Raw genomic sequence first — 20,513 nt, 5'->3', positions numbered from 1 at the left:
TCCATTAGAGAGGACGGCATCCCACCCAGACCCAGCTTTCATTCTCTTGTCTGTCTTTTCTCAGTCCTTCACCACCACCACCCTCCTTCCTCAGGCGCACCATTGGCCGTGCTGGCACGGAACACTCCGGAAGGCCACATCGAGGCAGCGGGACATTGTCCTGTTTCTCAGAGATGTTCGTTCAGATCCGGCTTTGGGACAGGAAGGTGACGGGGACCCCATTGGGGCCCTCCCCTCCTTATGTCTCATCCTCCGAGAATCCAAACTGGTGTGCAAAGTCCTTTCTCTTGATGAGAACAACAAGCACTAGGTTTGAGCTCCGCCCGCGTCATGGGCTCAATGAGGCCCCTGGGTGAGTCCCTTCTCCGCTCGGGCCTCAATTTTCTCATCTGAGATGCAAATGGCACAAAGGGTGTACCGACACCCCGAAAGCACAGAGCAAGGCCCTTTCCCTACGTGAGCAGACATGGGGGTGGGGGGCAGGCCTGGGGGCTCCACGCAAAGGGGCCACCTGAGCATGCCGACAGCCCCGAAACAGCTCCCACTTACAACCTCGGGAAGAAGGCTCCACTTGTCCCTGGCCCCTGCTTCCGGGAGGCCCTGTGACTCCATCCCTGGCTTCCTCCACCAGACAGACTAGCCTAGCTCCCTGGCCTGGCCTGGAGCAATCCTGGGGAAAGCAGGATAATCTGAGAAAATGCCTGGTCTGAAGCCAACCGGAACTGGGGCAGTGGGTCCTGTACTGTCTGATTAAAAAAAAAAAATCACAACAGGAAGTAGCTACCATTTATTGGGCACTGCCCTGAGCTAGACACTCTCACACACTTTACAGACGTTGTTTAATTTCACCCTCACCACTATCCCGCGAGGTAGGGGTTCCTGCACCCATTTACCAAGGAGGAAACTGCGGTTCTGAGCGCTGATTCATTTGCTTGAAGTCACACGGGTGGTTAGTGGTGAGGCTGGAATTTGCGCCCAGATGGGCTGAACCCAAGGCTGAGTTTCCAGGGTCGTGAAGTCAGTGCTGGTGTTGGTTGTGTCTCCTTCAGGGGCCACGTGGGCCCATTTCCTTCCAAACCCTGCTCTCAGGATGGGGACTGAAACTCCCTCCACGGAAAGGCCCTCCCTCCCTGGTGGACCTGCATTTCCCTGGGGGCGCAGCCTCCAGCTGCGGAGTGGAGCTGGAATGCTGCGACTTCAGGCAGCAGCCCTGGTTGGGAATGAGCCCCAGGCCGCACCCCTCCCTGGAGTCTGGCCATGGCGCTGCTTCTCACCTCGGCAGAAGCGCAGGTTGCTCTGGTTCTGCCCAGCCTGCTACGGGGCATCCTTTTCCCAGCTCCTCCTCTCACCTGGGGAGTCACAGAGGAGGCAGGCCTCCCTCTCCGTGGAACTAGAGTATGAAACTGGCCAGGAGCGGGGCGAGGAGACTCGGTTCCTAGAGAACCTTGTGCCCAGCGTATTAGGAGCTGGGCCCCAGCCTTGGAAGTCCCCCTGCGTTAGTCACCTCCCTGCACTGACGGTCCCGCCTTCCCTGCAGCGCTCTGCGCACGCACTCATTGGCACACACTCATTGGCACAGGATGCGTGCCCATCACTCCCCATCTGATGTCCTCATCGTGTCTTCCTGCTCCCGCCCTGGCAAGGCCCGCCCTTCCTCTGCTTCCCTCAGGGCCCCCACGGAGGCGGGTGGGCTGTGTGCACGGCATGATGGGTTGGGAGTGACAGCAGCGGATGTGAGGTTGGGCTGGGGGTGAGGGGGAAGCCCCAGGCCGTCCTGCCGTCCACTCAGGACTCCCACTGCACGGTCAGGGCCAGGCCTCTGAAGAGGGAGTCCAGCTCTGCGGGCTGCTCCAGGGCTGAGGCCCCAGGGGCCTCAGGCTCGGACCCGGGACCATCATCCTTGGTACACACGAGGGACTCCAGCAGCCCCCCGGGACGTGAACCCTGGTCCATGGGACAACATGGGAGGGAAGGAGTGTGCAGAGGGAGGGACCCCGGGTGGCCCTCGATCTGGACAGAGGAGAGGAGGGGCAGCTGGCCCTTCAGGTACCCCGGTGTCCCTGGCTCCCCCTTGTGCAGCACAGTCGTGTCGGGTGCTCTGTCCGGGTCAACGCACAGGTGCTGGGGGAAGGGTTTGGCCTCTTGGGGCTCCTCCGTGGCCCCGGAAGCCAACCCCTGCAGGGAGAGGTCGGCGGCTGGTGGCTCTTTCTGGAGCTGATCCTCAGTCCTGAGGGGTCTGGGACCAGAGGGTGTCCCCGGAGGGGAGTCTTTGCCAGACCCTCCCATGCACAGCCCATAGGACGGGGGCCAGCTGTCCGGAGCGGCCTGGGGGGCGTAGGAAGAGACGGCCTGCGGAGTGTAGGATGGGGCTTTAGCCTCGGGGGTGACTTGAGGTGTGTAGGCTGGGGGCCCGGCCTCAGAGGCAGCCTGGGGAGCGTAGGATGGTGGGGAGCCTGCCTGGGGAGGCGCCACCCGGGAGGGCTGCAGGATGGAGAGGTCCGGCTGCCCGAGGTAGGTGATCTCAGACCGGCTGTGCAGCGGGGGGCCTCCCGGGGGCTCCTTGGGTGCAGAGACCATGACTTGGGAGTACTGGACAGGCTGGGCCAGGCTGCTGGGGCCGCTGAGGTCCAGGACGGGGATCAGCACGTGCTCCTGGATGAACCGCAGGGGCTGGAAGGTCAGTACACGCTGGACGTCCTGCTCGGGGACAACAACAGCCCCGTGAGGACCCGTTCCCAGCTCTCCGAGGGCGCCTGGGGGTGAGGTCCTCCGTGGGGAGGCAGAGGCCATCGGGGGCTTTTCAAGTGCATATCCCACAGGTCCCTTCGCCTCTCCGAGGTTCCGCTAAATGCCGCCCCCCCATCCCCCCACAAGGGCAGGGCTGCCGGCCTGGAGCTGAGGCCTCTCCTGGGGGGCTCTCTCAGAGGGAGGTTCCCACTACGGTTTCTCCGGGAGGTAGATAGTCCAGGAAGTAGATGACTTAGATTTGGGGTGGCCTGGGGGTACGCTCTGGAGGTGGTGGCCCACACTGCTTCTTGCTCAGGGGCTTCTAAGGGCCAATGTGGGGGGCAAGGTGGGAAGGGATGGGGGGCAGGGGAGACCAGGAGAGTTTCACAGGAAATGGCTCATCTGGGCTGTGACAGTGAGTGCACTGTCCTCGAGCCCCTCAGATGGGCGAGAGCCCCCCACTGCGCTGGACCTGGGCTGCAGCCTGTGGGAGGGCCTTTAGCGGATGCAGTGCTGGTGGCCAGACGGGGGCTGCAATGGGACGTGTGTGGTTTACTTGAAAATTGAGAGATTTCGCATTATCATCTGCAATTCTGACTTCTCTTGAAAAAATATGCTAAGATCTGGCCCGTGCTCCCAGGGGGTGGAACTGGCTGCCGTTGAGACAGGGCTGAGCTCGGGGACCCCCAGCGCCCACCGCTCTGCGGCCTGCAGGGGCCAGCTCTCGGGTCCCACTCCGCCTGCCTGGACGTGGATGCTCCAGGCTGCGTGGTTCTCTCTTCCAAGCCCGCTCTTCCCGACTCCCACCCTTCAGGCGCCCCTGCCAAGCCTGGCCTCTCACAGTGCCAGGGGCCTGGCATGGCTAGGACGCCCCAGCCCACCTGACCAAGCTCTTCATGTCGGAGGGAGAACCAAGGCCTGGCTTTCTGCTTTGTGCTCTGACCCCTGCACTTCAGGGAGAGCCAGGGCTCCCCGGGCCTACGCCCTCGGCTGCTGGGGGTCCTCCCACACCTCCCCCTCCTGCGCCAGGTGGGGTGCTCACCAGGGAGTGGGGAGGCTTAGGCGGCTTGGTGATGTATCTGTAGCTCAGGTAACAGAGCCCTGCGACCAGGAAGCCCATGGAGAACAGGAAGGCCCCGGAGAAGGAGTAGGTCCATGTCCGGTCTGCGTGAGCAAAGAGACCAGAACAGGGAGGGTGAGGTCCTGGAGGGTGAGTCCATCCGAGGGTTTCCCCACCCTCCTCAGACCTGGCCTGGGAGCCGCTGCTACTGGAAGGGTGGCAAGAGCACAAACAAAGAGTCTCCTCCTCCTTTCCCTCCCCCGCCCCACCCCACCTAAACATTCAGAATTTGTCAATCCTGTTTCACGCTGTTTGTAAATATGGTCTATGCTCCCACCTTGACAGATGTGCTTTTCATAACAAGCTGGGAGGCCTGGTTTGAATTCTGTTCACAGGCTCCTTGGGGAACTGTGCCAAGGCCCCTGCCCACTGGCTGCAGCTCACAATGCCAGGGCCTTGCACATGGCCCCAGCCCACGTGGCCAAGCTCATCCAGGCCCCCAATCAATAGCCAGCTACGGGCACCCTCTGGGCCGAGGGTCTGCATGCCAATGGAGTGTCTCACCTTAGGACAGCGGTTCTCAACCTGTGGGTCGCGACCCCTTTGGGGGTCGAACGACCCTTTCACAGGGGTCGCCTAAGACCATCGGAAAACACATATATAATTACATATTGTTTTTGTGATTAATCACTATGCTTTAATTATGTTCAATTTGTAACAAGGAAAATACATCCTGCATATCAGATATTTACATGACAATTCATAACAGTAGCAAAATGACAGTGATGAAGTACCAACGAAAATAATTTTATGTTGGGGGTCACCACAACATGAGGAACTGTATTAAAGGGTCGCGGCATGAGGAAGGTTGAGAACCACTGCCTTAGGAGGAAGGACTCGAGAGATCTGCCAGGAGTGGACACAGGCGGGGCATTTCCACTGGGGACTTCGGGGTCCAGGGTACTCAGCGTGTGGCCTAGAAGGGCGGTCACAGGCGCCAGGGGGACTGTCCCCTTGAACCTAAGGACCCCTCATCTTGTGGGGAGGGCCACGCCAGAGCCAGGGCTGGGGATGGTGGGGGGGGCCTCTCTCCCTGCTCTGAGGACAGCCTGCCTCCCTGGCAGGGGTGTGTGGGGGGGGGAGTGACAAGAGGAGGGGCTGTCCCCCCCCCTTCCAAGCAAAGGCCTGGGTATCGGGGACCACCTTCCTCAGGAGGCAGGGGAGGCACTGCCCTTTCTAAAAGGGAAGGAAACACACGCCTGAGGGCTTTGGTGTGCTCCCTCTCCCGGTGGTCCCGGCTCTGGGATGGGCACAGCCAGGCATGTCACACTTCCTGTCACCAACCCAGGGGGGACTGGTGAGGGGCTGGGGAGGAAGAAGTCATTGGAGCTTTTTGTTTAAAACTGGGGATTGGCATCATCCAGGGGTCTTGACTCTCCAAAGCACCCTCCTGTCCCCCGCCCGGTGGCTTCAGCTGGAGTGGCTGTGCACCAGCTGCCAATGACCTTGGCAATCACCGTGAACGCTGTGGACCGGAGCCTCGACATCTTGCCCACCCCTCGCTCCTCCCCCAGCCCTGAGCGCCGGCCATACCCTGCCCCTGCCACACGACACTCCCAGCATGCTCCAGGGAGAAGAGACGACCCGAATGTCTGTACGTGACAGACCTCATGGAAAACCACTGTCCTTGTGCCAGGACAGGACAGGGACACGGAACTTTCCATGCGCCATTTCACCCACGAGGAGACAGGAAGAAATAGTAGAAGCAGCGCTCGCGAGTGGGGGGTTAGATGTCTGGCTCGGCCCCTGATCCTCCTCTCTCTCTGTTGCACAACCCTCTCTGCTCTACCACGTATGAATGACAGCAGCCAGTGATTACTGGATTCTTAAGATGTGCCTTGCCCTGTGTGGGTGCTCTACTTATGTCACCCCATCAGACACAGAGAGCCAGGGACACGCCCTGCTTCCGTCGAATGAAGCTGAGTCTCAGAGAGGGTAAGCGACCTGACCAAGGTCACCCAGCAATTCAGTGGGAAAGTCAGAATGGACATGCGTAACTCCAAAGCTCATCCTCATAGACCCAACATCAGGATGCCTCAGTTTACTCATCTGTAAAAGTTAGACATGGAGTGAGGTGACCCCTAGAGTCCTTTCCAGCATCAAGATACTAGGATGTTGCTCCGTGACCGTCCCAGCTATCCTGAGAGGTAGATCCAGTGGAGATTCTAGGCTCTGGGGATAAGACAGGCTCCAGGAGACAGGGTCAAGGGCAGGCTTATCACTCTGAAACGGCAGGAAGGGGAATAAGAGGGCAGTGGGGGCGATTAGCTGTAAACAAAATAGCAAAGGAGTGGTTAGAGCTCAGGCTTCAGGATCAGATGAACCTAATGAGGCTTGCTGACCAGCTGTGTGGTCACCTTCAAGTTGCTTAACCTCTCTGAGCCAGAGTCCCTCCTCTGAAATGGGGATGAGGCTACCCATCTTGCAGGATTGTTATATAAACCAAATGGGATCATGTACGTAAAGCATTTAACACAGTGCTTGGCAATAGAGTAGGCATTTAATAAATGGTAGGAATTGTTATTAACATACTTTATTTTCGAGAATACAGTGCCTTCTGTATGCCAGCAGGAAATAGCCAACAAGAAGTGTGATTTATATAAAAGTGGCAGCACATCATGAGCTAGAATCAGCGTTTCTCAACCTGTGGGTCGTGATCCCTTTGTGCGTCGAACGACCCTTTCACAGGGGTCACCTAAGACCATCGGGAAACACATACATAATTACATATTGTTTTCGTGATTAATCACTATGCTTTAATTATGTTCCGTTTGTAACAGTGAAATTGGGGGTCACCACAACATGAGGAGCTGTATGAAAGGGTCTCGGCCTTAGGAAGGTTGAGAACCACTGAGCTAGATTAAGAAAGAACAAGCCAATGGAAGGATGCGGGAGGAGTGGTCCGCCGGCTGTCAAAAAGCAGGGTCGGGGCGGGGCGGGCCAGGAATGGGTGAGATTTGTCTAGTTTGGGCCGGGGGAGAGGCTCGCCGGCCATCTATACGCTCCCAGCTTAGCGCCTGTAACACTGGTTTCCTTCCTCTAGTTTTCCTCTTGCCAAATTCTGTTCTGGCCTCCCGAGTGGGCCTGTCCCCAGGGCGGGCCTGCCCCGGTCACGTGGCCAGTGCTGGCTGTCCCACCGGGCAGGCGTCCCCGACACGAATGCCCTGCGGGGGAGAAAGCCGTCCCCTGTGGGCTCTTGGGGCAAATGGTGAGCTGAGTTTCCGAACAAAACGGAGGACTGGCTCCGATCCGGCCGCAGTGATACCCGAGGGCCCGCGCGCGCAGCCGCCTCTCTCCGCGCATTAGGACAGAACTCACCGGCTGACCTCATTCATCCAAACCAGATGACTAGGGTGGAGCCCGGCTCTCCAAATCCAACCCACTGCTATCCCTTTCACCCTCCAAACTCGCTGCTCTGAGCATTACATTCCCATCTGCCTGTGAAAATAAACACCAATAAAAAACGTCACCCCGCTCATGAAGAGAGTCGAGTTCCAAGGTGCCAGAGGAAGAGAGCGCGGGACCAGCTCACCAGCCAGTGACGCAAAGCTGTTTCTGCAGCAGCACAACGGGGAGGGCGTGGCCTCCAGCATGAGGCCCGGCTCTATCCCCCACCACCTGTGTGATCTCCGGCAAGTGACCGAGCCACTCTGACCCTCATCTGTCAAATGAGGGTGATAACGGGGTTGCGCTCAGTCGTGCCTGGTCCCTGGGTAGCACCGCACAGGTGCCAGCTGTCATTGCTCTTGTTATTAATTGACCCTGGGAGATACTGAGGGATCTTTTTATCTCCTCTGCCCCCACCCCCACCCCCCACCCCCCACCCCCGCAGATAATCTCCCAGTGTCTGTCACCTGGGTTAATATTAAGGTGCAGTTGCTTTGCCGGGGTGCACCCTAAGCAGGCCAGAGAGAGGAAATCCGGACCCAGGCTGGAGGGTGGAGATTAAACATGTGCTATGATTACCCATCAGCTACTGTGTTTGTGGATAAGCAAAGATTGACTTTAATAATCACCCTTCGCAGTTTCTGAGAGCACTGCCCAGCCTCGCCTTGGCTACAGGGAGGAAAGCGCACAGTCAGGACTGGAGCTCAGGCGTCCCACCTCCCTCCGCTTTGGCCACACTTACCTGGCAGTGTCCTCACGCGGCACGTGTAGGGGGCACTCTCTTTGGAGTAGGTTGGAACAAAAATTGTGATGGTCCCAAGGAACTCCGTGTCGGGGGTCAGGCCAATGAACTCGTATTCTCTCTGCTTGCCTCCAAGGTGCTGAAATTGGCAGAGAACCCAGAGTGACTCCTCTTATACCCCGACCTCCACGCGGAGCCCAGGCCGCCTACACCTCTCACACCTCTGCCTGGGTGACTGCACTCGGTGCAAGGGCACCACCAGCTCCCAAACCAGAAATGGGCGGTCAGTCTGCAGGGCTCCGTCCCCATCCCCCTGCCTCCTGCTTTATCCCCAAATCTAGTCAGTCACCAAGCCCCACGTACTCTCACTTAGAAGAGTGCCTGGTACATAGTAAGCACTCAGTACATACTAGCTGCTGTTACCACCACTACCATGACCACCACCACCACCATCATCACCATCACTGCTACCACTACCACCATCATCACCACTATAACATCCACCACCATCACTGCTACCACCATTACCATGACCACCACCACCATCATCACCATCACTGCTACCACTACCACCATCATCACTACTATAACATCCACCACCACCACCACCATCACTGCTACCACCACTACCATGACCACCACCACCATCATCACCATCACTGCTACCACTACCACCATCATCACTACTATAACTACCACCACCATCACTGCTACCACCACTACCATGACCACCACCACCACCACCATCATCACTACTATAACTACTATCACCATCACTGCTACCACTACCACCATCATCACTACTATAACATCCACCACCACCACCACCATCACTGCTACCACCACTACCATGACCACCACCACCACCACCAGCATCACCATCACTGCTACCACTACCACCATCATCACCACTATAACATCCACCACCACCACCACCACCATCACTACTACCACCACTACCATCACCACCACCACCAACATCATCACCATCACTGCTACCACTACCACCATCATCACTACTATAACTACCACCACCATCACTGCTACCACCACTACCATGACCACCACCACCAGCATCAGCACCATCACTGCTACCACTACCACCATCATCACCATTATAACATCCACCACCACCACCACCATCACTGCTACCACTACCACCATCATCACCACTATAATATCCACCACCACCACCACCATCACTGCTACCACCGTTACCATGACCATCACCACCACCATCATCACCATCACTGCTACCACCATTACCATGACCATCACCACCACCACCACCATCATCACCATCACTGCTACCACTACCACCATCATCACTACTATAACTACCACCACCATCACTGCTACCACCATTACCATGACCACCACCACCAACATCATCACCATCACTGCTACCACTACCACCATCATCACTACTATAACTACCACCACCATCACTGCTACCACCATTACCATGACCACCACCACCACCAGCATCAGCACCATCACTGCTACCGCTACCACCATCATCACCACTATAACATCCACCACCACCACCAGCACCATCACTGCTACAACCACTACCATGACCACCACCACCACCACCAGCACCATCACTGCTACCACCACTACCATGACCACCACCACCACCACCAGCATCACCATCACTGCTACCACTACCACCATCATCACCACTATAACATCCACCACCACCACCACCACCATCACTGCTACCACCACTACCATCACCACCACCACCAACATCATCACCATCACTGCTACCACTACCACCATCATTACCACTATAACTACCACCACCATCACTGCTACCACCATTACCATGACCACCACCACCACCAGCATCAGCACCATCACTGCTACCACTACCACCATCATCACCACTATAACATCCACCACCACCACCAGCACCATCACTGCTACCACCACTACCATGACCACCACCACCACCACCAGCATCAGCACCATCACTGCTACCGCTACCACCATCATCACCACTATAACATCCACCACCACCACCAGCACCATCACTGCTACAACCACTACCATGACCACCACCACCACCACCAGCACCATCACTGCTACCACCACTACCATGACCACCACCACCACCACCAGCATCACCATCACTGCTACCACTACCACCATCATCACCACTATAACATCCACCACCACCACCACCACCATCACTGCTACCACCACTACCATCACCACCACCACCAACATCATCACCATCACTGCTACCACTACCACCATCATTACCACTATAACTACCACCACCATCACTGCTACCACCATTACCATGACCACCACCACCACCAGCATCAGCACCATCACGGCTACCACTACCACCATCATCACCACTATAACATCCACCACCACCACCAGCACCATCACTGCTACCACCACTACCATGACCACCACCACCACCACCAGCATCAGCACCATCACTGCTACCACTACAACCATCATCACTACTGTAACAACCACCACCACCAGCACCACCATCACCACTATCATGACCACCACCATCACCACCACTACCTTGAGTGTAGAAATAGTCAATGGAATTATGAGTCAGTGGCACATACTGGGGGGAAATACCACATATTTTCTGAATACAAAAGGAAATCACTTGTATATTGTTTGACAATTCATGCCCTTGCCTTCCATCTCTCATTATTACAGATCTTAAGACACTGCCTGTATCCAGTTCCCACAAATAGTGGAGAACCAGCCAGAAGAAATTTCCTGAAGTGGACACCTGAGGATGTTAATAGAGGTTGTTCCCCAGAATGTTAGAAGACATTAGGCAAAAAATTAAGAAAACCAATATTGTACAAAATAAAAGGTCAAATACATTTGGGAGAAGTTGCGTCAAACACAAATTGGAACTGGGGTCTTGGGTGTGCAGGACTTGTCAGAGGCTTTAGCGTGCTCTTGTGTATGTGACTCCACTCGGGAGAGGCTGGGGACATGTGTTGGGAGGTGCTAATTTATGTAACACATCTCCTTCCTACTTAAAGCAATGCAGATCTAACTGAGAGGGAAGTGGGTGTCCCAGGCAGGGAAGGACCAGGGTGGCATATGTAGTTGCCATTTATTTACCATTTGGTAGGTTTGGTTGATGTGGAGGTCTAAGCGGTAGAACAGGTCATGGAAGATGTCCTCCAGGATCAGCCGGTGGCCGTCCTCAGCCTGGAGGGGCGTGGAGGTGGGATGGACTATCATCTGGATGGATCTCACCGTGGGGATACAGGTCACATCAGGTGGCTTGATGGTAGCTGGGAAAAGGGAGAGAGAGGAAAGAAAAGAAAGAGATCAGAACCAGCCAGTAGTGCATGAGGCTGCCCTGGACCACGCCAGCCCCTGCTCTGCGTGACCTCCTGCCTCATAGGTTGACGCCCAAACAGGCGAGAAAAGAGAAGTTCTGCAAGCAACCGGTGTTTGGGTGTAAGGATGGCAAAGGGGTGACCAAGAGTGAGTAGGAAGATCTAATGGAGAGGGACACTGGCCCCTAGGGGGCTGATCATGCCTTTGGCTGAGCCCCCCTACATCCTGGGCCCTTCACCCCACCTTGAGTCTGCCTGGAGCGCCCTTCGCCCTAGCCTCCTGGCAGACAGCTTTCGGGACTGATGATGGTTCAATGACATGTTTGGGGGGCCCGTTATTATTGATTCAGCCTCAGTGGCCAGGCCTAAGAGGTTAGTCTTTCTTCAGACAGACTTTCTAAACAGCCAAATGACCTTGACTGGTCTACAGACCCCTTTGGCAATTGAATGAATGCGATGGTTCTTCTCTCCTATAAAATGTACATATGCAAAAATCTTGCCCTCAATTTCAGGGATTCATGAGCCCCACTTCCCCTAAAGCTAATTTATGAAAGCCCTCAAGGGTCCATTGATCTCCAAGATGAAAAACATCTGAGCTAAAACAAAGTTCACTTCAGTGTTTATAAAACTGAAAAACTGAGCTAAATGTTTTCAAAAGTGAATTAGGGAAGTAAGTTAGGGTACCTGTATAGAATGGATCCTTTTTTAAAAAGTGGATTTTTTATTGATTTCAGAGAGGAAGGAAGAGAAAGACAGAGATAGAAACATCAATGATGACAGAGAACCATTGATCGGCTGCCTCCTGCACGCTTCCCACTGGGGATCAAGCCCACAACCCAGGCATGTGTCCTAACTGGGAATCAAACTGTGACCTCCTGGTTCATAGGTTGACCCTCAACCCCTGAGCAACACCAGGCCTAGAACGGACCATTTTTAGCAGTGAAATATCATGCTCTGAAAAAATATTTAATGGGCATGAGCAAATAAATGCCCAGAATACCACTATATGAAAAACAAACAGCCAGATTACAAAGGAGTAGATACAGTTGTGTTTAAATGTTCAGATTCTTTGGGGTTACTGTTACGTTTCTTTGTGTATTTCTATAGTTGAACAAGACAAGAAAAGAATAAAATAGCTTGTTTAATTTTTTATTTTCTCAAAAAAAAAAACCCACATGTGGTTGTGGAGTTAGTGAACATTATCACCTGCTTAACTAGTGTGGGGAATTTGGCAATGCATATTCCTTCCTTCCTTCCTTCCTTCATTTATTCCTTCCTTCTTTCATCAGTTACAAATGGAGCATCTCCTATGTGCCAGGCACCATGCTAAAGTCTGGGAATACGGTGAATTCCACACCCACACACGCCCTCACGGCGCTCACGTGTCAGCGGTGGAGGGCAGCGATACACAGGTAAGCAAAAAGGGATTGAAGACTGGGATATGAGCTATGGAGACGATGAACAGCTAATTTTGATAAAGAATACCAGGTGGCCCTGACCGGTTTGGCTCAGCGGATAGAGCGTCGGCCTGCGGACTCAAGGGTCCTAGGTTTGATTCCGGTCAAGGGCATGTACCTTGGTTGCGGGCACATCCCCAGTGGGGAGTGTGCAGGGGGCAGCTGATCAATGTTTCTCTCTCTATCCCTCTCCCTTCCTCTCTGTAAAAAATCAATAAAATATGTATATTTTTTAAAAAAATACCAGGTGGTGACCTTGTAAAATCAGGTTGGGGGCAGGGAGTGGGGATGCTCACATAGGAGGTGATGTGGGAGCTGAGATCAGACTCAGGATTGGAACAGAGTCAGAGGAGGAGTGTGTGTGTGTGTGTGTGTGTGTGTGTGTGTGGCGGGCGGTGGGGGGGGGGGCAGGGAGGGGGGGGGGGACAGTTGAGAGGCCTGACGTGTAGTCGAGCGAAGGTGAGGTGGCCTGAACCAGGGGGTGTGGGGTGGAGATGAGGATGAACAACCACCGGAAGACGTCCTCCAGGGTCAGCGGCGGCCTTCCCTAAAAGCCACATCCCTAGCAGCCCCGCTCCCCACCCACGAAGGCAGAGCCCTTCTGCCCCCGCCCCCCTTTCCTCCCCCCGTAATAAGAGGGGCTCCTACTCACTGTGTTGCCGAGGGCTGAACCGGTCGGTCATCTTGGTGGCTGACCGGCCTCCCACGCTGGTGGCGGTCACCCTGGCGTAGTAGAGCTTCTCGAGGCTGCCCGTCTCCGTGGTCAGGTTGCAGAATTTCCGGGTGATCCGCTGGCAGCTCTTCTTTGCCAGCCACCCTACCTCTCCATACCTGCAGGCCAAGGGAGGGGCCGAGCACACGGTGCATGAATAGGCCTGGTGTCAGGCCTGTGGTTTATTAAGAATGATAACGATATCTAATATTTACTCAGCATGTTCTGTGTTCCAGGACTTTTATGTGGATGACTTGTGAGTCCTCACATTGATCCTGTGAGATTAAGACATTATTCTCACTCCTTTTCAAATAAGGAAGCTGAGGCTTAGGAGTAAATTATGCCCAGGTGTTTGAAGCATGCCTCGGCGGGGCCAGGATTTGAACCCAGCCAGTCTGAGTCCACATTCTGGGCTCATTGTCGCCATAACCCTTCGAGGTAGGCGCTATTACCCCACTTTACAGATGAGGGAACTGAGGCTCAGAGAGGGGGAGTGACTTGCCACAGGATGAAGTGGCAGGACCAGGAATGAAAGCTGGGTTTGCAGACCCCTGAGCCCATGCCAGCCTGCCTTCCCTGCGGGGGACCGAGGGCATAGATGCAAAGGGGTGGGCACAAGTTTGTGTTGGCTTAGTCTCGCCAACAACAATAAAACAATTATTTGCGGGGCGCCAGTGCCCGAGACTACCCACCTAACAAACGTATGATGAAGGCGCTGTCGCTATTCTTACTTTATGGATGGGGAACTGAGGCTTGGTGTGGCTACCCGATCGACCACGGTTATGTAGGTGAGGGCTGGCATTCAAGCCAGACCCATACTTTTAACCATTATTTCATCCTCCCTCTGCAAAAGAATCAAAAAGCAGAGCTACACTGGGGGGTGTAACACCAGTCATGGCGGGGGGCACGTGGAAGGGGGCGTTTTCTTGGAGGGCTGGTTTCAGAGCAGAGTCAGAAGAGGTCGTGTTGGGAGGGAAGCCTACGTCTTATACTCGACGCTGTAGACCGTGTCTGGGGCGCCCTCCAGCCCGCTGTCCCAGGTCAGGATGTTTTCGAAGTTGCTGGACTGGAATGTCACGTGCTGAAGCAGATCCGAGGTGTCCTCGGCAATGCGAGCTGCTGGAAGGGGGAGCAGGGTGAGCAGAGGCCCGTGCACCCCGCCCCCAGCACACAGTGTCCAAGGAGGGGGAGTGAGAAACAGCACCCGCCCCCTCACCAGAGACTGTGCTCCCTGACCATCGCTGCTCTCCTTCACGTCTTAGTGTCCCTTTTTGTTGAGCTACAATTCACATTCCATAGAAGTCACCATTTAAAGCGCACAAGTCAGTGGTTTTTTCAAGTATATTACAAAACTGTGCAACCATGACCACTATTAATGCCAACCATCACCGCTATCACATCACCCTGTGTCCATTGGCAGTCTACCCTCCATTCTTCCCCCTTCCCATGCTTAGGCTACCGCTAACCCGCCTTCTGTCTCTATGGATTTGCTGTCTGGACTTTGTATATAAATAGTTGTACAGCACGTGGCCTTCGTGTCTGGCTTCTTTCACTTAGCACAATGTCTTCCAGGTCCATCCATGCTGTAGCATGGATGAGTGCTGAGTAATATGCCATTGTATGGCTGTGCCATATTTTGTTTATCCATTCATCAGCCAATGGACGTTTGTGTTGTTTCCATTTTTTGGTTTTTGTGACTAACGCTGCTGTGAACATTTGTATACACATTTTCAAATGGACATATGTGTTTAGTTCTCTTGGGTTTTCAGCTAGAAGTGGAATAGCTGGGTCGTATGGTAACTCTATGTTTAAGTTTTTGAAGAACTGCCAACCTGTTTTCCAAAGTGGCTGCACACCATCTTACATTCCCACCAGCAATGTCTGAGTGGTCCAATTATTCCACATCCTTTCCGACACTTGTTGTTATCTCTCATCCACTTCTTTTTTTAAAACATTTTTTTATTGATTTCAGAGAGGAAGGGAGAGGGAGGAGCAGAAACATAAACAAGGAGAAAGAATCATTGATCGTCTGCCTCCTGCATACATACCCCTTACTGGGATTAAGCCCGCAACCCAGGCATGTGCCCTGACTGGGAATTGAACTCAGGACCCTTTGGTCCACAGGCCGATGCTCTATCCACTGAGCCAAACTAGCTAGGGTGCTCTCATTTGCTTCATAACACCACCTGAAGTTGGTATCCTCACTCATATTTTAGAGATAGTCAACTAAGATGTCTAAGAAGTAACTTGCCCAAAGTCAGTAATTTCAATCAAAGATAAAGAACATGTTTGTAAATTCCTGCCTCTCTGCTAGCCAAACCAATCCCTGTCCACCTACTATGTGCCTTCTTAGGAAGGCAAAGGCTCTGCTTGAGGTCAGAACAGAATGTGGCTTCCAGTGGGGTGCTAAGGTCAAGGGCAGGAGAGAGAGAGGTTGGGATTTGAGAGAAGGCCAAGGTCTGTTGGGGGTGCGGGGTGGGGGGGTTTAGCCCCCTGTAGTGAAGGGGTAGGGTCTGCAGTGGGAAGATGGCTCCTTGGGGTCAGTATCCTGTGGGCTGTGTGGGTTGAGGGAAGGCAGGTGGCTGAGGCTGGGACATGCTCAGGAGGCAATGGCCCCGGTTGGGTGGAGTTCCCACCGCTCAGGAGGGAACTGACGTTGGCTCCCTGAAATGGGGTGGCTGGACCTTGGCCGGGCCCCCTCTTTTAGGAGGTGTCAAGGGCTAACGATTCTCCCCTCTCCTCCCACCCCACTCATTTCTTTTCCTCCTCACATGCATCATCCGTTCCTCAGCCTGGGTCATGTCTACACTTCCCGGATGAAAGTCTACATTGTGAAATCCCGGGAAAACGTGTGTTGCAGAGACTGACAAACTATAGACTTTATAAAAGAAAGTTTGCACATTTTTATGAATAAATAATTTTATGTCAACCAGATGGGAAGCTGAGGACAGACAAACAAACAAACAAAGGCAATTCCACACTCTCTGGAATCAGCCCGAGAAAGCTGGGTGAGCGAACCCGGGTCCCTGAGGACTGCGACCGCTGGGTTCCCTGTCTTAAAGGGCCAGGGGCCTCCATGGCTCCCAACCAGAACGGGTGGGCGTCTAAAAGAACACGTCTTGGTGTCTCTTGAGGATGTGTATCTTCCTAGCTTATCAAAGCCCCAGGGTGTTGGGCCTGGTGTGACGGCAGGGAGAGAAGAGACTGGAGGGGCCTGGGCAGCAGCTGGAAACAGTCGGCACTGGCCGGGAAGCTCTGGCCCTTCATGGGCTCATCCTGCTCTTGACCTGCAAGGCCTTGCCCAGGCCACCCCCCTCTCCAGCAAGGACTATACTTTTACTTCCTGAGAAAGGTCCCTGAATCTTATTAAGCTTCTTAGAGAGCAGACACAACCTAGGATCTCACGCATCTGCCAGAAACTTCTCCTTAATGATGCATTAAAGCATCCACCAGCCCCGCCCGGCGGCTCAGTTGGCCGGAGACTCGTCCGGTGCACCGAAAAGGGTTGCAGGTTCAATTCCCAGTCAGGGCACAGACTTAGGTTGTGGGTTTGATCCCCGGTTGAGGCACATATGGGAGGCAGCCGATCAATGCTTCTCTCTCACACTGATGCTTCTCTCTCTCTCCCTCTCCCTTCTTCTCTCTCTCAAATCAATGAGAACATATCCTTGAGTGAGGTTTAAAAAAAATCCACCTAATTGTATTTGAAAACTATGCCCCCTCATCCCCTTTGGAAAGGGCCAGGCGCGTTAGGGCCTCTTCAGGCTGCACAGTTGGCCACTGTGGGAGAAAATGCCCTTTCAGTCTCGCAAGAAGGACTGGAAGAGGCCCCCCGGGGTGTGGAGGGAGCAGGGTTTGCCCACCCCGCCACAGTGTGCAGCTCAGTCCCAGCAGAGGAGAAACTGAAACCGCTGTCCTGGGCCAGGCAGGGTGCAGGGAGATGCCCCTGCGCACTGGCTCCCGGGTAGGTGGGCACTCACCGGCCAGGGATCCCGCAGCCAGGATGGTCAGTAGCGTCCTCATCGGGCCACTGGGCACACAACCCTCTTGGCCTCCCCTCCGGGCCAAGCGCCGGGCGGGCGAGGGAGGCTGGGAAGCTTTGCCGCCTTGGCAGCTGCCTCCACCCGGGCTCAGGGCTCAGGGCGGGGCCAGCGGGGAGGGTGGGACCTGAGCCGTGGGGCCGGGTACAAAGGTGCCTGGTGCGGGTGCTTCGGCATTCCAGGTCCTGGGTGGGAGTGGAGGGAGTTCCTTTCCTAGATGCAGAAAGTAGCCGTAGTGACGGGCCAGCCTGTTTATCTGGTCTGGTGGCTGATTCATCCCAAGGCTCTTCAGCGGTTATCAGGGAGCTGGGAGCAGGAGAGGCAACGAGGATCCACACCATCCGGCCTTATCAGAGAGCAATTTGGCACCGGGTAGCAAAAGCCTGGAGCGCGTGCATGCTGCCCCAGTAGTTCCATCCCCAGGGGTTTTCCCTGAGGAAAAGAACTGGACCAGGGAGCAGAAAACATATTCCAAAATGTTCCTTGTGGCAAAGGAAAAGCTGAGACTCCTTGGCTTTGCTCTGGCAGGAGGAGGCAGAGGCTGTCCGCTGCCCCCTGTGCCCCATGGAAAGCAGGTCCCATGCTGGAGAGCCTTCCTCCTAGGCCCTAGGACCTAGGGGGCTGCTGGCACTTGAGCCTTTAAGGTCTGGGACCTGCTGGAGGTTGGGGAGGAAAGTACGAATCTCAAACTTCCGGGACTGCCTACTGTGCTAACGATGGGGGCAAAATTCATGAGTGGGCCTCTAGTTCGGGACAATGAAGATTCAAACTGCTCACCCAAACCATCATTCTCCCAGGAGCGGTATCCATGGGGATTAACATGAAGTTTGTTGGGATGGGTGTTTAGGAAATAATTCTCTAAATAATTTAGGAAATATCTTCTCCTTCTCCCTGGACCTCAGAGAAACAGGTTACAAAGGGAGAGGAGCAGTCGCCAGAGCCACCCTGGCTGCCTTGCAGAGAGGACAGATCTGTGGGGCGTGAAACCTTCCTCGGGGACCCTCAGGAGCAGTAGAAGGAGGAACTTGATGGTAGAACCCGCCTTCCGGTCATCTGAGGGACTTTGGTTATGTAGGAATGAATGGGAAGGGGGACACCTGAATTGTTAAGGAACTTGGGGATACACAGACTTCATTTCTTTTTAAAAAATATATTTTTATTGATTTCAGAGAGGAAGGGAGAAGGAGAGATAGAAACACCAGTGATGAGAGAGAATCATTGATCGGCTGCCTCCTGCACGCCCCTCCCCCTGCCCCCACTGGGCATCAAGCCCGACACCTGGGCATATGCCATTGACCAATCAAACTTGGGACCCTTCAGTCTGCAGGCTGACGCCCTATCTACTGAGCCAAAGCAGCTAGGGCCAACTTCATTTCTAATAGTAAAAACACAAAACCAGTCTCCATGTCCAACGACAGGGGTTTGGCTAAATGAATAATGGTCTGTCCACCCAATGCGAGATGAATGCAGCCTTCAAGGTAATGCGGGAGAAAAGTGTCCTGTGTCCTGGTAAACATTCACCACGTTTCGACAAATGACAGGAAGTGCGGCATAGATTACATATAGTACACGCCTGGTTAAAACACGTACTTACACACGTAGAGAGAAAAGTCTTGAAAGATCTAATATGAACATATCAATGGAGTTCTCTCTGGGTGGTAGTAGAATTGCAGGTGATTTTTATTTCCTTTCCTGGGCTCATCTGCATTTTCTGAAGTTTTTCTAGGAAATATTTTGTATTAAGGAAGAGCAAGATCAATGAACAAAACAAACAGCCATTGAAGAAGAGCCTTTGTGAAGTGTACGATTGGCTGGTCACTGAGCTGTTCACAGACACTAATACAAAATAACATTGAAGCCCTGGCCGGTTTGGCTCAGTGGATAGAGTGTTGGCCTGCAGACTGAGGGGTCCCCGGTTCGATTCTGGTCAAGGGCACATGCCTGGGTTGCTGGCTTGGTCCCCAGTAGGGGGTGTAGAAGAGGCAGCTAATCAATGATTCTCTTTCATCATTGATGTTTCCATCTCTCTCTCCTCTCCCTTCCTCTCTGAAATCAATGGAGATTATATATATATATATATATATATATATATATATATATATATATATATATATATATATAATTGAATGTGAACTGTAATTTAAAGAAAAACAAGTGCCTTTGCATGGGCTGCACCCCGCTCCTGGAATACCATTTCCTCTCCCTTAGCCAAACTCCCTCTCCTTCCAAGACCCTGGGGATGGGTTCTCTTGCTGCAAGGTGCTGTGACAACTCCAGCCATCACACTGTCACTTTAAAAATCCTTCTAGAACTCTAATCCACCGCGCCTTCAGCATTTCCCAATGTTATTCCTCAGTTGTGCTCCTGTTTAAGATGGGAAAGGAGAGACTCCGGTCAGGGCAAGGTGGGACAAGAGGACCATCTTCAGATACCAGAGGGGCTGTTGCAGGGAGAAGGGTCTCGTCCCCCTCTGGGTAACCACCTCTAAACAGGAAAACCAGGGGGACGGGGAGGGGACAAACGAAGAGGCACATTTCCTTGGGTTTAAGGAAATAGCTCTTGCTCTGATGGTGTGGCTGACTTGAAGATGGGCTGCTCTTGGTTGCTGGGGGTACTCAGGGAGAGGCCGTGACCCTGGGAGATGGTCCCTGGACCACTTTATTCTCTCGTCTCCAAAATGCAACGGTGCTTGTCTCCCCGGTGAGAGAGAAAAGGTTCTGGGTGCGAAGAGCACCCCTTGTGTTTCTCTGTGTCCTCCACGTGGCTGCGCGTAGAGAACTTACAGCATCGACATGTGGAATTGGCCTTGATAGCGGCAGATGCACCTGCTGATTCTCTCTGGCTGGACTGCCGGGGAAATGCACCTGTTTTCTCTCGGACAAATTTCTCCAACACGCATTGCACGGTCTTGCCTCCGAGCCTTTGTACAAGCTGTACCCGCTACACAGAACAGCCTCTCCGCCTCGTTCTTGTTCCTTCTTCAGGCC

The 20,513-nt window shown here is 53.9% G+C and overlaps 1 protein-coding gene across 1 annotated transcript; it reads right to left on the bottom strand.

Moving 5' to 3' along the window:
• Nucleotides 1-1,785: 1,785 nt before the first annotated feature.
• Nucleotides 1,786-17,509, bottom strand: IL22RA1 (interleukin 22 receptor subunit alpha 1; the record flags this gene model as incomplete). The annotated part of the gene is made up of 7 exons (XM_081088560.1): nt 1,786-2,697; nt 3,770-3,891; nt 7,977-8,115; nt 11,094-11,269; nt 13,427-13,605; nt 14,470-14,602; nt 17,467-17,509. 7 exons carry the CDS (start codon nt 17,507-17,509, stop codon nt 1,786-1,788), a joined length of 1,704 nt encoding a protein of 567 aa, XP_080944686.1.
• Between the last annotated feature and the right edge of the window lie 3,004 nt (nt 17,510-20,513).

This window comes from Myotis nattereri, assembly GCF_964212035.1.
Source record: "Myotis nattereri genome assembly, chromosome: 3".
Taxonomy (NCBI): domain Eukaryota; kingdom Metazoa; phylum Chordata; class Mammalia; order Chiroptera; family Vespertilionidae; genus Myotis; species Myotis nattereri.
This window is presented reverse-complemented; position numbering and strand designations above follow the sequence as displayed.